The sequence below is a fragment of the Henckelia pumila genome, chromosome 3 (genome assembly GCF_033568475.1).
Source record: "Henckelia pumila isolate YLH828 chromosome 3, ASM3356847v2, whole genome shotgun sequence".
In the NCBI taxonomy this organism is placed as follows: domain Eukaryota; kingdom Viridiplantae; phylum Streptophyta; class Magnoliopsida; order Lamiales; family Gesneriaceae; genus Henckelia; species Henckelia pumila.
In genome coordinates this window covers 22,124,737-22,149,912 of record NC_133122.1, presented here as the reverse complement: position 1 = coordinate 22,149,912, position 25,176 = coordinate 22,124,737, and the positions used below count along the sequence as shown (strand labels likewise).

The window sequence follows — 25,176 nt, the reverse complement described above, 5'->3', positions numbered from 1 at the left end:
TACCCCCACAAAATCAACTGGTCTGTCCTCAAGTAACAACACAACATTGCTGAAAATAAGCATACGTATTATGCATAGAAGAACACTAAAGATGATTTGATCAGTAGAGATAAATCATAAGGGGCAAAATACATATATCAAGAACTTGGCCTCAACTATAAAACAGAGTACAACAGACATAAGCTAAAATAACAGCAAGAAAAGGCAAACTGGGCATCACTCCGAAGAAGCAAGAGCGGACTGCAATACATCTTCGAGATATTTCTCAGCAGCAGCATACTGCCTCCTTTTATCCTCAATGGCCAACGCAGCCAACGCCTTATCCTACACAAATTTTGAACCTTGATATAAATCTCCTGAAAGAACAGCTGGAAAATGCAAGTAAAAAGTGAGGAGAGGTGGGTACAGGAGGCAAATCCTGGTAGCTTCTCAGGGTGTCGAGTATCGGTTTCGTTTTCTTCTCTAGGTCTTTCCGGTGCTCTGCCATTTCAACCAATACTCCATGACTAATCTCAGGGCTGTAGCCCACGCGATTGAGCATTGCCTGCACGAAGAATATTTATTCAGAATTGATAAATAGATTATAATATTTATCCGTCATGGTTGAGTAGTTGACAAAGATGGAGCATGGTTATGATTCTCAACCTTATAGTTAGAATACTGTTGCAAATATTGTCTTTCTTTTGAGTCCATAATAGCCACATTTGTGTTCCACTGTTCCATCTGAGCTTCACAGGGAGCTATCTCATCTTCTAATTGTGCAAGTGTTCTGGACATAAAATTAAATTAATCAAATGAAAAGTTAAGATGTTATGTTAGGCAGCTTTATCATCTACATTAGAAATGGCCAATTTCAAAAGAAAGTCAGCAGAATGAGAAAAATCAAGCACTCGTGAAATAACCGTTTCAAATAGGTTAGTCTAGCTATAGCTTTTCGTGTGTAGTCAAGAAGTTCCTTGGACTCCGACTGCACTTTAGCCCTCTTTTCTTCGACTGCAGTTTTTCTCAGCGATAGGTCTGCCATAGCTACAAGAAAACTGAAGACATTTTTTCTTGTTAAGCCTGCTGAATGTAATTAAAAAATTGAGCACAAAACATGAAGAATAAAAAACCGCACCTACTTAGTTCGGTGTCCCTAATATTCAATAGATTTGCCACATTGGCAAGTACTTGTGAAGATGAGACAACATTTGATGGCAAACTCTCTTGAACCAGCCCCACGTGCTCCAATATCTCTCTTATCCTCACAGCTGTGGTCATAAGAAACAGTGCAAGTCTCAGAAAAACATTGAACGCATTTGGTCATCACTATAAAACAAGATATCCCAATTCAAAACTCAAATAAGAAAGAGGCAGATTGCTACTCTTGAAAGTTAATGACACAAATGAAATCAACCTTCTTCCAACTGTTTTGCCAATGAAGAAATTCTTAATGTAAATGAAACCATACGGTTGGTAGGATTTATAGTCACAGATTAACACACGAGTGTACTCAGAAGCAAAATAATATTTGGATGTAGGACCTTGTGAGCGATACTCCGCAGCTTTTTGACGAAAGTCATTGGCAACAATGGTGGCAGCCTGAGTTTTAGCTTGAGAGCGGGTTGCAATATTGTGTAAGTGAGTTATGCTTCGAGGAGTGTATTCAAATTCCGGCACATCTTTCCCGGCTGCATCAAACTGAGAAACAAGCCATGCTTTCACTTCAGCAATTCGACTAGCATCAAAACCAGTGCTACCACCATTCTTTGAAGATTCCGAACCAATAATCGAAGGAGTATTGGGTCTCCCCACACTTTCGCTCATTGTTTTATCCTTTCCCTGCTCTCAATTATGAAGAAAACCATCCAAAAACATATAATATTTGAAAAGCGAAAAAAATGCAGAAATCAATAAATCCAAAATATAACATAACTCTAATCTTCAGAACTTAACTATAATCTTTGCTTATTAATACTCATCCTTTCTAATATCTTTCTCTTCGTCCTTACTTTATCTACCCTAAATGGATCGTTTTCTAAGTAAAATAATTTGACTCGAAGACTACTATCTTTTCCGGAATCACTTTGTAGGCATAAGAATTTTGATGACTCCCAAAATTGGAACTTCTGCAAATGGGTCTTAAATTAAATGAACTTATGCAGATCTAATGAAAGCCTAATCCGAATACATCACAAAAGGGAAGTTAAAAAACGTTGCTTCAACGGTACAAACACCAAAAAAGCTTCGTGAATTCGCAGAAATTCTCTAACTAAAGCAAAATTAAGCTTTCGCATAAAATGGGCGTGAAACCACAATTCTGAAATTCAGCAAAAGCAAGAAAATTGAATCTCAACAGCTGATAAAGACGGAAACTCGAGGGGTGAGGGGGTGTTTGTCGGGGCGTGTGATAGAGGAAGAATTTTACCTAGCGGCGGAGAAGCCTGACGGGGACGCTCCGGGCGGCGTGATCGGAGCTGTAGATCGCTGGTGATTTCGACTATTTCCTTTTGTGAATGTTCCGATTACTTTCAGCAGCTTGGCGAAAATTTTGAATACGAGAACGATAAATCAAAGGTTCAATCATCAATGAATATTTTTTAGGGACAATTGCATTGTACCGCACAGGGGTGCAAATGAACCGAATCGAGCCGAATAATGATAAAATTTTAAGGTTCGAATTCGGCTCAATAAGAGTATATTCGAGTTCGAGCTCGATTCGAAGTTCGAAAATTTCAAATATTTTGGCTCGAGTTCGGCTCGAAATAAAGTTCGAGTTCGAGTTCGGTTCGAAATATTCGAACCTATTCTTGAATTATTCGGATATTATGGTTCGAAAGCTCGAAATGTATATATATTATTATATAATTATATTATATTAATTAAATATTAACGCTCGCAAACTATTCGTGAACTATCGAACAAAGTAATTTTGACTCGAGCTCGGCTCGAAAAAATGTTCGAACATGTTCGAATTCGGCTCGAGTTCGATAAGCTCAAATACGAATCAAATATTTATCGAGCGAGCTCGTAAAGCTCACGAATAGGTTCGGTTCGTTTGCACCCCTAGTACCGCCCTGTATTAGCTTAATGTGGCACGTAGCCCCTTGAACTAAATCAACAGGCCTTTTAGTCCTTCAATTTCTAGCTCACGTGCCCCAATTACAATTTCGTAATATTTTTAAGAACAAATACGACGACCCATTTTTTTTTTTTACACTGACTACCCTTTTATATGTGAATGTTTTAGATAAAAAAAAAAAAACCCTGTGAAACCCTACCCACAAATCATAAATAAAACTTTTTGGGAAAAAAATGTCAAGACCATCGATTCTACCACAGATCGTCTGGCAATGAAAACCCTGTGAAACCCTACCCACAAATCATCAACAACCGATTAAACTTTTTAGAGTTTTTGAGGGAAGCAAAAAAGTAAAGCAAGTGCCAGAGGAAGCAAAAGTAAAGTAATTTCAACCAAGAAAGACCCAACTCGGAAAGCAAAAAAAAAGTAATTATTTGTTGTTCAATGAGAGTTTTTAAAGGATTTTGATGAAATCTGAAGAACTATTTTGGAAAAATCTTGTGGATTGACAAAAATATGGTAGTGCCAGAAAATGTTTTTGTTGAACGTGAATGTGATCCACTTGAGCCATATATACTTGGAGATATTTTTGTACCTATTGATCGTGAATCTTTCGCACTCGAAAATGCTCATATGACGGTTGATACTCTTTGTGATCCAGTTGAGCAAAATATTCCTCGAAATGTTTCTGTTTGTGGTGATAATGAACCAACGATCAGTGATCTTAGTGATTCTTTTGATAAGACTTGCAATGGTTTTGAGTCTGATGTACCCAATGAAGTTTTGAGGGATGGTGAAGTGAGCAGTGATGAGGATATTTTTTCTGAAAGTACTATTGCTAGGGGAGATGTGTTGAGGAAATTTAAGAAAATGAATAATAATAAAGGTAGTAGTAAGGCAAGGGATAAAAGAAAGATAGATGAACCTGATTTGGGGTCTGATTGGTTTAGTGATCCAGGGGTCGAGGATGAAGATTTGTTAAGCATGGATGAATCAGATGAAGATGCTCCTAGGCATCCGGTTTATAAAGAGGGGCAGAACATGAAAACCTTTAAGCTAATTGTAGGTATGAAGTTCAAAAGTGCAACAGAATTTAGGGAGGTTTTGAGAGATTACAGTGTCAGGGAAGGGTATGAATTGTTGTTGCAGAAAAATGAAAATTGTAGGATTACTGCTGTTTGTAAGAATGGTTGTAATTGGAGAATTCATGCATCATTGATTATGAGTGGCCCTACATTTCAAATAAAAACAATTAAAGGTGAACATACATGTGCAAAATCCCATGTAAACAAACTTGCAAATTACAAGTATCTTGCCAAAAGGATTGAAAGTATTGTGAGAGATAATCCTGATATTAAGATAAATCAGTTGAAGAACTTGATAACGAGAAAGTGTGCTGTAGAAGTTAGCAAATGGAAAAACATAAGAGCAAAAAAAGCTGCTCTACAAAAAATAAGGGGGTGGATAATCTACAATATGAACTTTTATGGGATTATTGTGAAACAGTTCTGCAGTTCAATCCAAATAGTAAATTTGTGATTAGGAGAAAGGAAGATTACGTCCCACCAACATTTGACAAGATGTATTTTAGTTTGCAAGCAATGAAAAACAGTTTTTTATCTGGGTGTAGACCGATAATAGGTCTTGATGGCTGTTTTTCAAAGAGTGTTCATGGTGGCCAGTTGCTAGTTGCTGTTGGTAAAGATGGAAATGATAATATGATTCCTATTGCACTAGCTGTGGTGCAAGTAGAAAATAGGGAAAATTGGACATGGTTTCTTCGTGAGTTGTTGGATGACATTGGTGGATTAGGGGAGAACATGTGGACTTTTATTTCAGACAGACAAAAGGGGCTTATTGAAGCTTTGAAGGAGTTGGTGCCTGATTCTGAGCATAGATATTGCTTAAGACACATGTACCAAAACTTCAAAAAAAAAATCGGGGATTGGAGTTGAAGAACCTGTTTTGGAAAGCGGCTACAACAGCAAACAAAAATGAGTTTAATTCATATATGAAGCAGATTGCTCGAGTTGACCCAAAAGTTGATGCCAAATATGAGACAGTAGCTGAATGGCTTCAAAAAATTCCACTTGTTCATTGGGCTAGAAGTCATTTCTCCAATAATTGTTTGTCTGATGTGGTAGTTAATAACCTCTGTGAATCTTTTAATAGTTACATTTTGGATGCTCGAGATAAACCAATCATAACAATGCTTGAGAGTATTAGGAATAAACTGATGAAGAGAATTCAAGTAAAAATGCTAGGAATGGAAAAGTATGCCGGGGATATTTGTCCTAACATCATGAAAAAATTAACAAATGTCAGAAACTTTCTAGAAATTGCTTTGCAATATACTCAGGAGAGCTTGAATACCAGATTCAGTGTTTGACCAATGATGGAGTTGTGAGACAGTATGTTGTTGACCTGATGAAAAGGACTTGTTCTTGTGGCATGTTCCAACTTTGTGGATATCTTTGTTGTCATGCATGCAGTGCTATTGGTGAGAGTAGACATAGGTTGGAGGACTATGTGCATAAATGCTACAGTAAGACAAAATACATGAGAGTTTATTCTCATATGGTTCATGATGTGCCTGGACAGGCTGATTACTGCAAAACAGGCTATCAACCTCTTCATGCTCCTATTTTTAGGAAAAAAAAAGGAAGACCACAAAAATTGAGGAGAAAAGAAGCTGATGAGAGTCATAACACATCCATAAGAAAGGGACTTAAACATAAATGTTCAAGATGTCTGGAACTTGGCCACAAAAAAGCATCATGCACCAATCCTATTCATTCCAAGTCAAAGATGTACAAGGTAAGGTTGAAAGCATGGTCACACGTGAATTTCTTATACTATGTATTTGCAAATACATTAATTGAACTTCTTTTTCTTGTAGGTTGATGATCATCCAAGTGGGGCTCTACAAAAACCCACACAACCAACACATACAGGGACAACATCACAAGCATCAAACATCTTTGTTCAGGTATTTAAACTTGTGTTTTAGTGGCTGTAACAAAATATATTTAAAAAATAAATCATTTTGACAGGAGTTGGATGCAGCAGCTAGAAAGATCCAAAAATCAGATGGTATTGTAAGTGCGAGTGCATGGTCAAGTGCTATTATATATGCATCGGGCCAAGCAGTATATTCAAACTCGAGCGCAAAGGCTAATACATATCCATCAAGTAAGGCAACAAATGCAAGCTCCAGTGCAAGGGCTGATGGTGGTAGTAGCCATGGTTGAGATGCAAGTACTGATTGTGATAGGAGCAGTAGTTGAGATGCAAGTTTTGATTGTTGGCAAATTTGATGTTTTTTGAAGTATTAAACTTACCATTATTATTTCATGAAAATATGAATATTGTTATTGTGGAGAATGTAATAGACCACGAATATTGTTATTTCACACATGTTTTCAAATTTTGATGATTATATTTTGATGATTATAAAGTACATATGGATGATAAATTTTATGCATTTTCAGTTTCTTGATTTTTTGTTTGATATTTTCTGATTGAACCGATAATTATAATTGAAAAAAAATGATTAAGCATGTGTTTGTTTAAAGAAACCTCATAAATATGATTTAAAAACAAATTAGAATATACCCAAACTTTTCTCGACATGTTCTAGTAAAGAAATGAATTTAAACAAATGTCCATTCAGCTCATGTGAGTTCACCATTAATTTGATAAAAATATTATTTTACTCTTGGGCTTAAGGGCATTTCCGTATATTTATGAGATGTGAGAGGGAAAAAAAAACACCAGATGCGTTTCAGGCGCGTGCATATACAATGCAAGATAGAGGGTGCTGTCAGCCATAATTTTGAAAAGTAAAGGACACGTTAGCCTATTAACTGAATACAGGGGGTTATTTGCTACTTTTGCCTATTACAGGGGGTCCCTTGCAGTTAGCCCAATATTTTTATAATTAATTACAATTTGCTTTTTTTTTTTTTTTAAAAAAAAATGACAATTTGTTTTGGCCTACAAAGTTCCGCTAATTTGAAGAAATTGTAAAATATTTGTTTTCATTCTTCGATAATCCCTTCGTTAGTTTGTTTTAAAATGTTTTTATACTCCTTTCAAAAAAAAAAATGTTTGGGATATTTTTAATTAGTGAGATGACTATTTAGTGAAATGAGATGCACAAAATAAATCATTCTGAAAGTATTAAAATGATTTTATATGACGTAGAATTAATACATAAGCAATTACATGTTTGTACACAAAGTTTGGTGAGTGGGTGTGTTGCGATACACAGGTGACATGCCAAAATAATGAAAAAGTAAAATCTAACTCCTAAATCAAGGAATTGAGAGCACCGATTTAACATCGGTTATAATCTCCCTTGTTAAACATAGGAAACTATATAAATAAGTTTAATAATTTCGATAAGGGCAATATAATTAGAATTTAACTTTGTTTAGAGAATAAAAAAATGCACGAATTTAGGATAAAAGTATCAAATATGCTGTTGAAAATTATTATGTACTAAAAATCAGTGTTTTTAGAATCGGACCGGTCCGGTTCACTTTCAAAAACCGAAAAATCGGTTCAACCGATCAAAACCGGTCAAGAACCGGTAAAGAAAACCGGTTTTCCGAATTTTTTTTATTTTTTTTCGAAAATTTAATTTTTTTAGTTTTAAACTTTAAATTTAATATATTTTTATATATATACATGTTTATTTGTACTCCATTAAAAATATTATTTTAATAATAATTGATTTTTTTTAAAATTAAATGATTTATAACTATAATTCATATTTTGAATATATTTACATATTTATTTAGTTTTCAAGCTATGGTAATATATATTTTTTTGTCTATTTATACACATTTTTGAGTTTTTAAAATTCAAAATATATTATTATTATTATTATTATTATTATTATTATTATTATTATTATTATTATTATATTATATAAACGATTTTCCGATTTGACCGTCTGGTTAAAACGGTTCGATCGGTTGGACTGTTTTTTTAGGTAAACCGATGATATGAAAACATTGCTAAAAATGCTGAAAATATGAGATGAAAATTTTTGCTTGAGATTTTGCAAAAATTGTTATAATTTTTAAGAGGTTTTGAGCTGATTGATTGTGGGTCCCCTTGAATGAGTCAATTCCAGCTTTCTTCTATTTTTGATGGATTTTCATTTTACCGTAGAGCATTGACAATAAGTATCGGATTTATTATTATTAGGAGAAATTGGAGATAAATCCCCAATTCAAACATCAACTTTATCATCAGTCCTTGGGTCATAAAGTTTTATTCTGCAGTTCCTGATGCACCAAAATCTTTGTTTTAACTCCTCATTTCACATTTTATCTCATTTTCTCATTTTCTCATTAAATTTTATTTTATTTTTTTATTTTATTCTCACTCCTCAGTTTTCATTCTCACGTGAAGACCTAGCTACTCTTCTCCCCCAATTTGCATCTCTTCTCTCTTCCGATTTCTATCCCGTCAGAACGTTAATACCATAGACACCGATTTTCATCTCTTCCCATTCATTAACGTTTTTCTCCTGATTTATTTTTTCCTCATTGTTCAACCTGAAGTCTGGAAAACATAATCCATAGCTACGTCTGCACCCACCGAAGAAAACCACGGACAACAAAGGGCTGGAGTCGGAAGCAATCTGTTCTTAGGTAAAAAAAACACACAAATCTTACCTTTATTTTTCTTCATGAAGTCGATTTTGTTTTTTTTTTCCTTCTTATTTTTAGAAGAGAATCGAACAATATAATATTTTTTCCCTTTTTCTGACTGTTATTATTGCTGCAATTTTTAATGGGTTCTTGTTATTTGTGTTTGAAATCGACTATGATGGCGTGTGTTTTATGGTTACTGCTATATTGATCGTCTTGTTGCTCATTGGGGCGGTGATTTGCATTTTAGTTGATTGGTATTTGGCAAATGTGATTGTGGTTGTTGAAACAACTTGGGGGTGTGCGACATTGAAGATAAGCTCTTATTAAATGAAGGGGATGAAAAAAATTTGAATTTCCATGAAACAGTGTATTATATATACTCGGATGAAATTTAAAATTTGCCCTGAAATTATAATCAAAATCACTTAAATAAAATATTTGTCACATTTTTGTTTGTTTTTGCGCTTGTTTGTTCAATTTGTGCCGAATTCTCTTCGACATATGTTGGTTTCTTCTATTTATGGCGGTTTTTTCCTCAATTTTTTCTTGTTTTTATTGAAAATGTGCCGATCTATTTTCGACACGTGCTGATTTTTGTTTGAATTATGCTGATTTTGAAGCAGTACATTATAATCCAATTAAATCTATTAAATTATGCTGTTTTTCTTTATGACTTATGGCATACTGTTTTATTTTTTTAATTTAGAAATGGTTCGAAAATGAGTAGGATCTGAGGTGAAAGCTAGTACCCATAGGTCGTATGAGTCACCAAGTCGTTGCTCTGCTTCAGTATTTTGGGGTATGATGGAAGAACTTTCACCTGTAATCGGGAGAAGACAACTACAGTGGATAAAAGATTCTCCATTCTCGGAATTTTTGAAGATGCCAAAGCTTAGCTTTAGTTATTTGAAGGTTGATGTGATGTTGAAAAGGTTTGATGTTCAGTCTTTGTCCTTCAAATTTGGCGATGGTAGTGTATTGGTTCCTTTTAAGTCGTCAGAGTTTTCCATTGTGATGGGGTTAAAATATGTTGGACAACCGGTAAATATCAATTTGAAAATGGAATCTTCTTTTGTAAATCGTTATTTTGGGGGTAATTTAAGCAAGGTGATCCGGTCAAGTATTCGTGTGAAACTTCTTGAACTAGCACGTAAGAAGAAAAACAGATATGTTGTGGACTTTGCGAGGATGTTTATCTTATATTTAATTCAGGGCGAATTTCATTTTACCCCCTTATGTTATCATTTAAGAGCATATAAACCCCCGTGTAATATTTATTGTCTTATTAACCCTTGTGTTTTTTAAATTAGGTGCATATTAGTCCCTATGATGGTGTTTGTTTTCTCACGCGCCTGAATTACATGTATTCAAGCATTTTTTTTTTTGTATTTTACACTTTTCTTGCCCAAATTACCCTTACCACATATTTTTAACTTTAATATACCAATTTTTACATCTGAGATCTATGAACATGAAGTTTCTCGTAGGTTTATTTTTATGGAGTTCTTTAGCATGAGAAATAACGCTGCCTTAGACTGTGTAGGCGATCACCCATTACCTCGATATATATTTTTTTTTATCAATTTTGTGTTTTTAGGTGTCGTTGAAAAATTTGACCGCTAGCTAGACAGTAACAAATTTTCTAACAAATTCGATTTTTTTTAAAAAAATATCTTGTAAAAACTTTTTTTGAAAAAAAAAAATCAAATAAATTTATGCATATTTTGTTGAAATATATGCACATAAAAAATTTATACATGTTAATAAGCATTATTGAAAAAATATTAATGAAAATATAGAACAAATTTATGCATATTTTGACTAATGTTAGATATTATAAAATATTTCATATATATTTGTATAGTTAATTAAAATATTTGCATAAAAATTGCCTAAGCGGCCACCGTCCGTCTATCGCCTAGAAATTTTTAGAATCTTGAGCATGAGCAACATAACTATTAAAAAATATATTAATTATCATATGACTTGTATAATAAATGTTCTCAAAATGAATCAATAAATTAATTACAAGAATAAAAAAAAAAGTTTGTAACATTTTCCAAAACACCAAGAATTAAAATTAATGTTAATATTTCATTAAAGCGAACAACATATGTCCATAACCAAAAACACCAAGCATCCTTCAAGATGTATCCCAAAGTACAAAATTGATGTAGCAAAAAATTGATATTACCCGATTAGAGAAAATATGGGTAACTTGTGGAGATCTGGATAAGGGGATTAATACTCGAACTGTTCCAAAGACCGAACTTCGTGGGTTGTCACCTGCATCACAAAGTAAAGTGAGTGGCGCCGGGGGTTTCCCTGTGAAAACACTCTGACGCTCAAGTCAGTATTTTCCCAATAAAATTTTTAGAGAACTAGAGCATGTGACTATTGAGTGCGTACCTTAATAATAAGAGGACTTGAGCTATTTATAGATAATTGGAGAGTTTCATGGGCTTGAGCCTCTTATGGGCTTTTAAGAACTTATGGATCTTGATAAAGTGTCCAAATAAATAATATGACACCCAAATGGATTGAGTTATGGGCTTGGGCCGGGAGAAAATCAAATTGGGTCATAACCCATCATAAGCCCCCCCCCCCCCCACTCTCGAGCATGTCTTGTTTAGTAGAGATGGTCAAGAGTAAGAGTTTTTTTTAGTAGTCTGTCAGTAAACATGTAGAGATAATAAATTTGGGTCGTAACCCATAATTGGCCCCCCACTCTTGGGCGAGTCACGTGCTGCGAGATGACCGAGAGGAGAAACTCTGTATATAATGTTATGGAATAACTGTAGTAAGATTGCGGGGCAATTATTTTGCAGATAGTAGATGTGTAAGTATTGTCAAAACTTCATTTAATATTTTCAAAAATTTATTTCCCAACGACGAATAATGTTTGCCACTGCAAAAATTACGGGGATCGACCTGCCCGGTCAGGTCGCGGGGGTCGAGGGGGCAGAGCCACCTTGTGGGGGCTCGAGGGCAACGCCCCCAAAAGCTCTTCAGATATGGAGATACCGTGATGGAGTAATTGTAGTAGGACTGTAACGCAATGGAATTGCAAATAGTAGGAATTAAAACCTTGGCAGAAATACGATTGCAGTGTAATTGGAGAGGAATCAAAGTCCTGCCAGAATAATAATTGTAAAAACCCAATAGAACTGTAACTGAATTATCATTATAAATTCAACATCGTAGTCTTTTCATCACAACTTACTAACTCAAAGTTTTTGACTTTTTTTTTATTGCAGCATATGGGTGTGAATGTGTCACGAAAATAATAACAGGACATGCAATCAATTTGATGCACATGGTATGTATCAATTAATTTTGTCATCACATGGTTTAAAAGTTGATATATTAGTAAACTTTTATTATGCCTCTCTCCTCTCTCCCCCTTCATCTTCACGTTTGGGAATATGGTGTGTCTGTATATGTTGTGTAAATCCCCATCTACCATGATGATGTTTTGATAAACGGGGTGCCCGGGCTATCAGGGTAGTGCAGTGGGCCTGATGGGATGATCGGGCTGATGAAGGTGAGGTAATAGTTGGTCCTCTCTCGATTGAGGTGATCTACACATGAGGAAAGAAAATAAAAGCACTTTAGTAGGGCACCGGAAGGGTTTCCGGCGGGGCCACTCCAATGCTTAAGTTAGACTTAGAAATAGAGTGGGCTTTTTAGGCAAAATGAGTATAGTGCTTTTGAGATTTTTTATGAGCATACCTTTAATGATACCTGAAGCAAGGTATTTATAGGCCTTAGAGTGAGAGAATACCTCCGCAATTTCAGGGTAGTGGCCATGATCTAGGTCGTGGGTGTAAGGGTTACCCACGTTTACCTGCTATGCACGATCAAGCCGAAAGGCTCGGGGTTATGGCAATCGTGGGGATCATGCTCCTGCGAAATGGGTGTTGCCCAAGTCATGAATACTTGGTCTTCTCGGCCTCATGCCTTCATCCGGGATGAGCTACTCCCTTGTATATGAGATACTAGTCCGACTTTATCCAGCCCTGCTATCCTTGCCTCTCCATAGCCCTGATACCCCTGACTTCCCAGAATGTCACCACTCCCCCCTATAATAGTCGGGCTGGAGCCCTGCTCGCTGTCCTGATGAGTATCCCTATCGCCTTTGCCTCTCCATAGCCCCGATACCCCTGACTTCCCGGAGTATCACCACTCCTCCCTAAAATAGTCGGGCTAGAGCCCTGCTCGCTGTCCTGACGAGTATCCCTGTCGCCTTTGCCTCTCCATAGCCCCGATACCCCTGACTTCCCGGAGTATCACCACTCCTCCCTAAAATAGTTAGGCTAGAGCCCTGCTCGCTGTCCTGACGAGTATCCCTGTCGCCTTTGCCTCTCCATAGCCCCGATACCTCTGACTTCCCAGAGTATCGCCATTCCTCCCTAAAATAGTCGGGCTAGAGCCCTGCTCGCTGTCCCGAAGAATAGCCCTGATGCCCTTATCTTAATGGGCGGGAGAAATATATTTTTGCAAATTTCAAAAATATGCTAGGGCTGACGTCAACCCTAGGAATTGAAGTGACGGGCAAGGGTCAGCAAACGTTACCTGTCCTTTCAGCTGCCCATATCATCATTACCCTGCCAATCCATCTTCCTAGGCTCACTCCCAGCATCCGATTATCTGTAAATCCACGACCTTGATTTAATTCCCACACCTATATATAATCCCTTTCCCATCCTTGATTCACTTTCTTCTTCAACCAGCACCCTTATTTCCTCTTCAACTCTCCAGTCTTTCTTCTCCGGCGATTCTGCAAATCCAGCTAGCCTCTCCTGCTTTTTCTCACATCTACTTTCTTTCCTGTAAGTTTTCCCCTTCTCCTCTACTATATTTCCCCTTAATTTACCTTTTCTCATTCAAAAAAATGTCGGAGTCCACATCCTCGACTTCTGGTGCTAATGCCCGAGGCTCCGCCAGTATAGAGTTTGCGGCGCTGCGCCATGATTCCCCTCCGCCTGTTACTTCCGCTGCCCAGCCAAGATTAGCCCCCTCTTCATCTCGTCCCAAGAAGGCCCAAACCGGGACTTTTAAGGACAAAGGCAAGGCTAAAGTTTCTGATTCTGGCCCTCTCCTACCTTCCCACAAACCAAACCCTGAGGGTCCCTGGTTCTCCCAATTCACCAGTACCCTACGCCCAGAGTCCATAGAGGAACTTTGGGCCATGGGTAACATTCCCCCTTCCTACTCTATCATTATCCCAGGCCCACTGGGCAAAGCTGATCAACCCCCAAGGTTTTCTATACTTTTTTTAGGGAATAGCTTAGAAATGAGCTCCGCTTCCCAATACACCCTTTTTATTATAAAATAGCCCAGTTTTATAAGGTGCCCCTGAACCAATTCCACACCAACACCTTCCGAATGATGGCTGCGACTTATGTGCTTTTCAAGACGCACAACTTGGCCATTACCCCCCTTGTTTTCCACTACTACTATGCTTGCTGGTTTACCAAGGCAGCCTTTTCATTGAACGCCCGGAAGAACGCCCGACTCCTGGATGATACCCCCTCCTCCTGGAAGGGCTGGAAAGAGAGGTTTTTCTACATCCAGTTGCCCTCTGCCCGAACAAGGCCTGCTCAATTCTTGACAGCCCTTCCCCCTCAACCTGAACTCCCTAGAAAATACAATTTTGAGGAGATTTATCTCCGATCCCAGGAACTGGTGGAAAATAAAAAATTCCCTTCTGCTCCCCTTCTAGAGGAGAGCAGTTTGATTTACTAGGGGCTGGGTGCCCGGGTAGTGGATCCGGTGGACCGGATAATTGACGAGTATGAGGCCCCGAGCCCGACTCCTGGTATGAAATTATCCTATCTATTTTTCTTTATCTGTCCTTGCTAATATACAACCTTCACTTGATTTTGTACAGAAGAACAAGCCCCGAAGAAGAAGAAAAAGAAATCTCGCCTGATGAAGCAAGAATTTATGCAAAAACGGGCGGCTGAGAAGGCAGCTGCTGAAGAAAAAGAAAAAGAACGGGCTGCTGAAGCAGCTAGAAAAGCCCGGGTCCTTCAACTGGCCAAAGAACGCCGAGCCAGGGGGTCACAAGGCTAGGAGATTCCTCCTTCTGCTACGATCCCCGAGCTTACTGCCCCTTCGTCTACTGTTGTGCCCCCGGTGCTCACTACCCTTGAACCTGCAATGGTGGAGGAGCCGGCATCCCCTGTTAATGACCCATCCTCCCTCCTGAGAAGGAAAAGGAAGGCTATGGAGGAGCCTGACATGGTTATTCTGAGTGACCCTGAAGAAGTGGCTCCCCTTTCTCCTTCTTTCCCATTCCTGGCACCCTTTTATCAAGCTGCGCCGAGCGGTAGTCCTCCGGGTTCTAGGGAGAATATATTCCAGGCCGGGGCTTCTGGCAGAGGGGTCCGGATGTTAAAGGATATCCTAACCCCTGCAGAGCAGGACCACCTCTACCATCGGGGCCTTAACGTCAAATACTTCGAGGGCACCAACCGACTGTTATCCATAAGTCCCCTTTCTTCATACTTCAATAGTATTAATTTTTCCCTTTCTAATGTTTATGTTTTCAGGGACTGCATATGGTGGTGGAAAACTATGAAGATGCCACCCGGTTTGGCCGGATGGAGATAGATCGGGCCAATATAGAGGCAGAGAAATCCAGGGTTGCCTCCGAGCTGAACAAGAAGTTGGATCAAGACTTGGAGATGATGAGGCAAACCCATGATCAAGTGGTGTCCAGTTTGCGTTCCTCTCTGGATGCAGCCGATCAAGCCCTTCAATCTGCTCAACTGGATCTTGCCCTTTCCCAGTCCCAACTGGAAGCAGCCCATAAGAAAGCTGCGAATGCCCGAGCTGAGGTGAATACTGCCAAGGATAAGGCTGAGAAGGCAGTGATGGCTCTGGAGGCTCGTCTCCAGTCTGAGGAAGATCTTAAGGCCTCCTTATTCTCTTCTTCGGAATTCCAAAAAACTGTGGAAGACAAATCCTACTCCTTATCTCAAACCGGTTTTTACAAATGTCGGGATCAATTTTAAGAGTTAGGTCTTTGGTCCACTGACCAAAAATATTTTCCTGACTTGGATAAGGCCATTGAGTCTCTTTCTGGCCCAGCAGGAACTGCAGATGCATAGGCCGCCCAAAGTAAGGAAATTTCGGCAACTGAAGGTGGAGGCCCCTCTGACAACCCCGCAAATTAGAATACTTTTGTAATTGGGCCATGGAAGCCCATCCTCTTGTAATTTTCCCTTTAATGCGAACTAATTTTCTTTATATCTATATTCTTTTTCCATTGCCCAATATTTTTTATTCCGAAAATAGGTAGTAAATATCCAGGGTTTGAATGCTTGGAACTTTAGTGACTGTCGGGGCCTGGAACCTCCCGGGCTTATAGAGTGCCAAGGGCTTATAGATGCCTTGGGCTTAAATAGGTGCCGAGGCATGAGACCTCCCGGGCTTATAGGGGGGGGGGGGGCAAGGGTTAGAATCCCTTGGGCTTAGTAAGTGCCGGACCTGAAACCTCCCGGGCTTGATAGAGAGCCAAGGGCTTATAAATGCCTTGGGCTTAAAGGGTGCCGGGGCATGGAACCTCCTGGGCTTATAGAGTGCCAAGGGCTTATAAATGTCTTGGGCTTAAATAGGTGCCGGGGAATTGAACCTCCCGGGCTTATAGAGTGCCAAGGGCTTATAAATGTCTTGGGCATAAATAGGTGCCGGGGTATGGGACCTCCTGGGCTTATAGGGGGGGGGCAAGGGTTAGAATCCCTTGGGCTTAGTAAGTGCCGGGGCGTGGAACCTCCTGAGCTTGATAGAGTGCCAAGGGCTTATAAATGCCTTGGGATTAAAGAGTGCCGGGGCATGGAACCTCCCGGGCTTATAGAGTTCCAAGGGCTTATAAATGACTTGGGCTTAAATAGGTGCCGGGGCATGGAACCTCCCAGGCTTATAGAGTACCAAGGGCTTATAAATGCCTTGGGCTTAAATAGGTGCTGGGGCATGGGACCTCCCGAGCTTATAGGGGGGGGGGGGGGGGGGCAAGGTTTAGAATCCCTTGGGCTTAGTAAGTGTCGGGGCGTGGAACCTCCCGAGCTTGATAGAGTGCCAAGGGCTTATAAATGCCTTGGGCTTAAAGGGCGCTGGGTCATGGAACCTCCCAGGCTTATAGAGTGCCAAGGGCTTATAAATGCCTTGGGCTTAAATAGGTGCCGGGGCATGGAATCTCTTGGGCTTATAGAGTGCCAAGGACTTATAAATGCCTTGGGCTTAAATAGGTTCCGGGGCATGAAACCTCCTGGGATTATAGAGTGCCAAGGACTTATAAATTCCTTGGGCTTAAATAGGTGTCGGGGCATGGGACCTCCCGGGCTTATAAGTGCTTGGGCATGGAAAATCCAAGGCTTAAAGGAGGGCCAAGGGTTAGAATCCCTTGGGCTTAGTAAGTGCCGGGGCGTGGAACCTCCCGGGCTTGATTGGAAACTCTTACTTATATGAACAAATACTTTCATTAATAAGCATTGATTACAATGATTAAACAAAATATTTTTTGAGATGCGTAGCGTTCCAGGGGCACTTGAGAATCCGTACCTGATTATCTTTGAGTGTTGGTACCTACCCTCTTGGCGAGTTTGTAAGGTTCCTCCCATCGAGCTTCTAGTTTCCCGACCTCTCCAGCTGGATTGACCTTCTTCAACACGAACTCTCCTTGTTGGAATTCTCGATGTCTAACCCTTCGATTATAAGCTCTCATTACTCGGGCGCGATAGACCTCCATTCTCCGAGCTGCCATCTCCCTCCGTTCTTCTATTAAGTCTAATTCTTGTTCCCTGGCTCCTTCCTCCGTCTCCTCGTAAGCCCGAACTCGGGGTGAGGGCTGTCCAATCTCCACTGGTAAATGGCCTCAGAACCATATACCAGGCTGAAGGGTGACTCTTGCGTGGAAGTATGATGTGTGGTGCGATAGGCCCACAACACACTTGGGATTTCTTCTACCCAGTCTCTCCCTACTCCATGTAAACGATCCTGCAAAGATCGCACAAGAGTGTGGTTGGTTACTTCGGTTTGGCCATTACTCTGAGGATAAGCCATCGAAGTAAAAGCCTGCTTAATTCCCAATTCTGCACACCAATCTGCCAGCTTTTGTCCCTGAAACTGCCTGCCATTATCCGAGACCAACTTCCTTGGGAGCCCGAATCGGCATACTATATTTTTCCATAGAAACTTCATTACCTCTCCCTTAGTTATTTTTGCCAGAGGTTCTGCTTTCACCCATTTGAAAAAATAATCAACCGCTACCAGCAAAAACCTTTTTTGAGCCCGGGCTTGTGGGAAAGGACTTACTATGTCAAGGCCCCACTGATAAAAAGGACAAGAAGCCCAGACCGGCTTAAAGTTGCTTGTCGGGCTGTGTTGTGTATTGCCAAACCTCTGACATCCTTCACAAGATCAGGCTATTCTTGACGCATCGGATTGTAAAGTAGGCCACCAGTACCCTGTCAACAGTACTTTTCGTGCCAAACTCATAGACCCCCCATGATTCCCGCAACATCCCTCATGTACTTCCCTCAAGACGTACTCTACTTCCTTCTCCTTTAAACATTTGAGCAGAGGGCCCTGATAAGAACGCCGATATAACATGCCTCCGAGGAGGGTAAATCTAGGTTCTTGCCTTCGTATCATCCGGGCTTGCTCCTCGTCTACAGGAAGATCCCCAGTGGCAAGATGTTTTAATATGGGAGCCATCCACGTGTCTTCTCGGGAAAATGGATCCAGGGTTTCTATGGCAGCCACCAACTCCCTTTGCATAAGGGATTCCTTGTCATCATCGTTCCTCAAAATTACCGCCCCCTTGGCCAGGACATCTGCTTCAACATTTTCCTCCCGAGGTATCTGCTCTATGCTCCAAGTGATGAAACTTGCTCCGAAGTCCTTAATTACCTCCAAATATTTCATCACCTTTCTTCTCGGGTAAAGAAGGCCTTCTTCACCAGATGGACAACCAACTGTGAATCAGAATGTATTATGATTTGAGTTGCCCTGACTTCCCGAGCCTGATTCATCCCGGCTATGACTGTCTCATACTCGGCTTCATTGTTAGAAGCTTGGAAATCTAACTTTACATCTACTTTGATTTTCTCCTGAGTGGGTGAAATCAAGATGACTCCTACACCGCTGCCTCCGATACCACTGGCTTCATCCACAAAAACTCTCCATACGTCGTTTTGACCAAAAGTGACCACCTCTGTCAAGAAATCAGACAAGGTCTGGGCTTTGATATACTACAAAAAAAAAGGTCATAGACAACGCTTTTTTCGCGTTGTCTATGTGGCTGAAAAAGCGTTGTTAAAGACAGTGTTGTAAAAAATATCGCTCAACAACAACGCTTTTTCCGCGTAAAGACAACATTTTTTTCTCAACGACAACACTTTTTCTGCGTTGTCTTTTTGAGAAAAACAACACTTTTTTAAGCGTTGTTTTTTTCAAAAAGATAGCGCGAAAAAAGGGTTGTCGTTGAGCGAGATTTTTTACAACACTAGCTTTTACAACGCTTTTTCAGCCACATACACAACGCGGAAAAAGCGTTGTCTTTTATCAAATAAAAAATTAAAATTTAATTCACTAATTTTCAATATTATAAATAACTCAAAATTCAAAATTTAATATACAATCATACAATATTATAAATCATTCAAATATAAAAAATAATTGAATTCTAAATCAATGAACACTAGAAAAAAAACTATGCATTAATCTCGAAAATTTTTTGATTATTCTCTTCAGCACATGTCAGCATCCCGAGCTTTCATAAAAACCGCAACAATCTCTTTTCCTTTAATTTGTATCTCCATACTGTAAATTATTAAAAATAAAAACAAACAAACATAAAACAAATTACAGTTTGGAGGGCTTGCAAAACGGGCAGGTATGCGTATGAACACAAACTTTGTCTCTTGCCATAAATTTCCATAATTATCTATCAACCATGATGTTATGCTGAAGCGAAGCAAGTATAATTTATAAGGAATTTGTAAGGAACTATTCATCCACAAGAATAACTTCGTCAAATCATGTTACAAATAAAGAATATATGTCTAAATGTTTTTCACTAAGGTCAACATCAATGTTTGGCTTGATAATAAAATTTTTGTCGCCTTACACAAATCAAAGAGGAATCACCAATAAGAACAAGCTAGTCATAACTAATTAGTATTTTTCACCATAAAGTTACACAAAAGAGGGATATTTGATAATTTCATTGTACATACATTTCAGAAAATATGCAAAATTGAGGTACAGGAGAAAAAAAGAAGCAAATTTCATGCAAAGTTTTCTCCTAATGATCACTGAGATTCAATATAAATATTTCATACCAATGGCAAAGCATATGATAGTCAAGAGGATGATAAATTACATGATATTTCAATGTTCACACTGCTATCCTTTTTGATAGGTTGCTGAAGTAAAGACGCTTTTGAATAAGCAGGAACAATAAATTGTTCTCCAAATATGACCTGCAAAAGTTGAAAGCATGACCTACATAATTCAATCCAAACTAAAAACAAATAGCTGCGATAACATCTCAATTAATATTCTGCTCATTGTTATTGCACAATTGCAGGCACAAAAGAACTGCCAGCCTGGATTCACACCAAAATTTGACAAACCGAGAAATTATTTCATACTGGATTCGCAGCAAATTTGTGGAGCTTGAATATTTTAAGAATAAAATTCAAGTATCAGAGATAATCATAAACAAAGCTCCCAAGCAGGTGAAAAACGAACACTCATTTAGTACTACTGAATAAGCACGATTTTGGGAATAAATATAAAGTCAAAAGAAAAAGTTTGCTGCTCTTTGGCCACTTAGGCAATGAATACACCTTGAAAGACAAAACAACACTAGTTCCAAACCTACCCCAGATCTCACGATCACACACTATTGCATGCTTTAGTTTACAGCCATCTTCAATTGTAACTTTATCTCAAATATAACAACTGTCAATTGAAACATTTGATCCAATTACACAACCTTCTCCAATCACAGAATTTGATACATAAGTGTAGTTTCAAACACATTAGGGGAAAAAAGACAAGAAGCTCGGAACTCAGAGAAGAGTTTCACTGCATACCTTTGTTGCATTAATTGAATTACTTGATTCTGCAATTCTCTCTCTTTTTCTGAAGTGGGGCTAACCTGCAAAACAACCAGAAAACACTTTGTGAACATGGACCTAATTCCATGAAAACTATAAAATAGAGCTATACTAACAAGAACCATATATAACCTTCTTCAATTCCTCAGCAAACTTCATTACCCTTGCAGAATCAGAATGGCTAACAGATGAACTAGAATTTGTGTTGTTTCTGCTTTAGAGTTCATTCTAAGTGCATGAAGAATTCAGAACGTTTAGTTGGAATGCCTCCTGTACAAGATCGCCAAATCATTCCTTCGGAAACTATTTTTTATTTACCTATTGTTCGGTTAAACTTTGAGAACTCCGGTGAGAATGAGCACATAAATGTTCTGGTCTGGTCCTCAAATGCTCTCAAAATTCCCGCATATGGATAACCGAGGCTATGGAATATCCTTAAACGACTCAGAAGAACCTACAGTTCAAAACCACTTAGCTAATTGAACAACATACACCCTAGAATGATCTAATAAAGAAAGTGTTGAATAAGGTATTTTAGTATGAATAGCTGGGCTCCAGCAAGCTTATTATCCCAACTCGCTTCACTCTGATTAATTCCATCAATCAAGCCCATTGAAAAGTGAGCTGAAGAACAACAATGTCAAATTCAATGCATCCAAGCAAGAAGCAAGAGTAACATAAAATATCATGGAAAAACATGGGGAAAATTTTTCCATGGGCATAATGACCGTCTGTTATGAAGATAGGTCTTACAAAAATAATCGGTTTTAGACTTCTCAATATCCTCAACATTTACTTCATGAACTCCTCTGTTGCAATCAATATATGTGCATGAGCTGCTTATGTAAATACACTTCACCAAGACATTATGCATCAGTCTATTTCATAAAAGTTAAGTTGAGACACAACCAAATTACTTATTCTGTCATCGCTACTCAATAATTCAGCACCCTCCCTCTTTCTGTCATTTTCTATCGCAAAGATCCTCTTTTCTGGAAATTTCCTTTTTCTTTTGACACAAATCAATAACCAATGAACATAATTTCTTTAACCTTAGCTTGAACAAGTTTAAACGAACTAATTATATTTCTAAAAGAAAATATCTTCAATCGATAAAGCACCAACTCCCAGAATAACACACAAAAAAATGATATCACAATAATAAAAATTTTATTATTGTACCTTAAATATTCTTTGTGGCCATAATTAAAATAATTATACAAAAACATATTACCTTGTAAAACTTTGATCTGGGGTGAATAGGATTGGTGCATGTCCCTGTGTTGTGTCCAAGTTGTAAGCATCGAGAACATGTATGAGTCAATCCCTTTCTTGTGGATGTCCCTTGGCCTTCATCTGCTCCTCTCTTTCTCATTTTTTGTGGCCTGCCTTTCTTTTCTCTAAAGACAGGAGCATGAAGCGGTTCACAAGTAGTTTTGCAATACTCAGTTTGTCCAGGAACAACATGAATCATATGAGAGTATGTGCGCATATACTCTGACTTTGTGTACCATTTATCTACATAATCCTCAACCCTAAGTCTACCCTCTCTTATTGCTGTGCAAGCATGAAAACATGGATATCCACATAATTGAAACATTCCACATGTGCATGTCTTTTTGGAAAGGTCAACCACATACTGGTTTACAAATCCATAGGTAGATATAACTTGTATTTGATACTCAAACTCACCTGAATAAATGGAAAAGTAGTTTCTAGCCATCTTTTGTCCTTTTTTTTATTTTTTTCATGATGTTTGGGCATATCTCCCCTTGATATTTCTCCATTCCCGTTCTTTTAACATGTATTCTTTTTATCAATTTAGTTCGAATACCCTCAAGCATTGTGATGATTAATTGGCTTATCTCTATCCTCGATTATGTAACTGTTGAAAGACTCGCTCAAATTGTTAACTAACACATCAGACTTACTTTGTGTAGAGAAATAGCTTCTTGCCCAATGAACATATGGAATCTTGTTAAGCCACTCAGCTGCAGTTTCATAATTTTTGTCTAATTTAGGATCCAACTGGCCAATCTTCTTCATGAAAGCTTCAATTCATTCATATTGGCTGTTGCTGCTGCTTTCCAAAAAAATTCTTTCAACTCCAAGCTCATAAATTTTTTTCTAAAGTTTTGGTACATGCGTCTAAGACAAAATCTATGTTCATTATCAGGTACCAATTCTTTCAGTGCCTCTACAAGTCCTTTCTGCCAATCAGATATGAGTAGATTATCTCCCAAACCACCAATATCATCCCACAACTCCGTTAAGAACCATGTCCAACTTTCTCTATTTTCAACCGGAATCACTGGAAGTGCTATTGGAACCATGTTTTCATTCCCATCTCTTCCAATAGCAACAAGCAATTGACCACGATATACAGTTTTCAAAAACCAGCCATCAAGTTCAATTATTGGTCTACAACCATATAAAAGCTCATTTTCATAGCATGCAAGCTATAAAATATAATTTCTCAAATGTAAGAGGATCGGTGTCCTCTTTTCTCCTCACCAACAACTTGCTCCCTGGATTAAACTTTAAATTAGTCTCACAATAATCCCATAGTAAATCATATTGAGCATCATCAACTCTTTTCCTCTAATTCTCTGAACAGTTGCCTTCTTTGCTCTTAAAACTTTCCATTTACTGACATCCACACAACATTTTCTGAAGATAATATTTCGTAACCGATCAATTTTTATATCAGGATTGTCCCTCACCATGCTTTCAATTCTCTTGGAGAGGTACTTGAAATTTGCTAAACTGTTTGTGTGCCTCCTCGCACAATGGTGTTCCCCTTTTATAGTTTTCAATTGAAATGTTGGGCCACCTTGTACTAAAGAACCATGGACTCTCCAGGTACAACCCTCTTTTGCATTCAGCCGTAATCCTACTCTTATTTTTCTTCAGTGTTAACTCATACCCCTCTCGCACACTATAATCTCTCAAGACCTCCCTAAACTCAGAAGCTTTCTTGAATTTCATTCCCACAACTAGCTTGAAAATTTTCATATCATGTCCTTCATTGTAAACAGGATAAATTGGAGCATCCTCATCTGACCCATTGGTGCTTAAAAGATCATCATTGTGTTCCTGCATCACTAAACCAGTTAGTTTCCTCTTCAATCTAATTTTCATTACTTGTATCTATAGCTTTTTTCTTTGGTCTGCCCCTCACTGTTCTTTTCAATATTCTAATTACATCTCTTTTAGACTTATTTTTGCCTGCAAATATATCCTCATCACTTAAGCCTTCAACGTCACCTACCAATTCACTAGGTGCATCAGATTCAAAGTCTTCAAATGATGATGAATTCATAACAGGTTTGTAATTCTCATCATCAGAATCACTCCAAATACTCACTTCACTGCTATTATGTTCTTCACAAATATCAACTTCATGAAACTGGGATTCAAATATCTTGTTTATACTTTCATTAACTTCTAGGAGATCAGGTGGTGGACATACAACTCCATCAGGTCCACAATTCAAGAATTCTTCAACATTCATAGAATTTCCTTCCAGGTCCATTACACTATCAAGCTTGTGCATCGTTTCCTCAATATATGGTGCAACTTTGAAATCATTATCTCATCGTTTCATCAATATGTCGATCTCTATAAATCAAAACATGACCATGGTTCAATCACAGATGTAGAATATTGTTACAAAAATAAATAAATAAATAAATAAACTCAACATTTGGCATTTGCCTAATTGCTTCGCCATTAGCTATATAATGAATATAATTATCAAAGTTTAATCTGTCAAAGCTTATTTTTCAAAACTCATGCTTTGATATCACCAACACAATGCACTTTTTATTCGTCATCACACTCGAATTTTCCACCATGTCATACATAAAAAAATATATTAAAATATATATTTTGGAAAAAAAATAGCTTCTCCATTCAAAAGCAAAATCGGCCGACACTGCCCAAATGTGAGGTTTAAATACTAGAAATTTAACATTTGAGAGACAACTAACCAAAGAGCACCGATTTTCTCTTCTTTTGTGACTGTAGTTGCTTGATTGTAGAGTTTCATCGTCTTCATTTTTGCCCTAAGTTTCTTCGCTTATCCGAGGATTTGTTTTTGAAGTAATCAAATGAGTTTTTTTTGAAAATATCAAATGAGGTTTTACGATTAGAGGATATGTGAGAAAAAAAAATAAAAAAAATGATATATATCTTGACCATTTTAGTAATTTGAAAAATAAATATTATTCAGATGACAAATGGGGCAAGTGTGCACCTAATTTAAGAACATAGGGACCAATAAGACAATAAATATTACACAGGGGGTTAT

The 25,176-nt window shown here is 38.2% G+C and overlaps 1 protein-coding gene across 1 annotated transcript; it reads right to left on the bottom strand.

Moving 5' to 3' along the window:
• LOC140892065 (AUGMIN subunit 1) lies at positions 1 to 2,557 on the bottom strand. The gene is made up of 7 exons (XM_073300814.1): positions 2,408 to 2,557; positions 1,524 to 1,821; positions 1,118 to 1,250; positions 903 to 1,037; positions 646 to 769; positions 407 to 544; positions 1 to 324 (listed from the first exon to the last, which is right to left on the bottom strand). Exons 2-7 carry the CDS (start codon positions 1,804 to 1,806, stop codon positions 217 to 219), a joined length of 921 nt encoding a protein of 306 aa, XP_073156915.1. The 5' UTR covers positions 1,807 to 1,821; positions 2,408 to 2,557; the 3' UTR covers positions 1 to 216.
• Between the last annotated feature and the right edge of the window lie 22,619 nt (positions 2,558 to 25,176).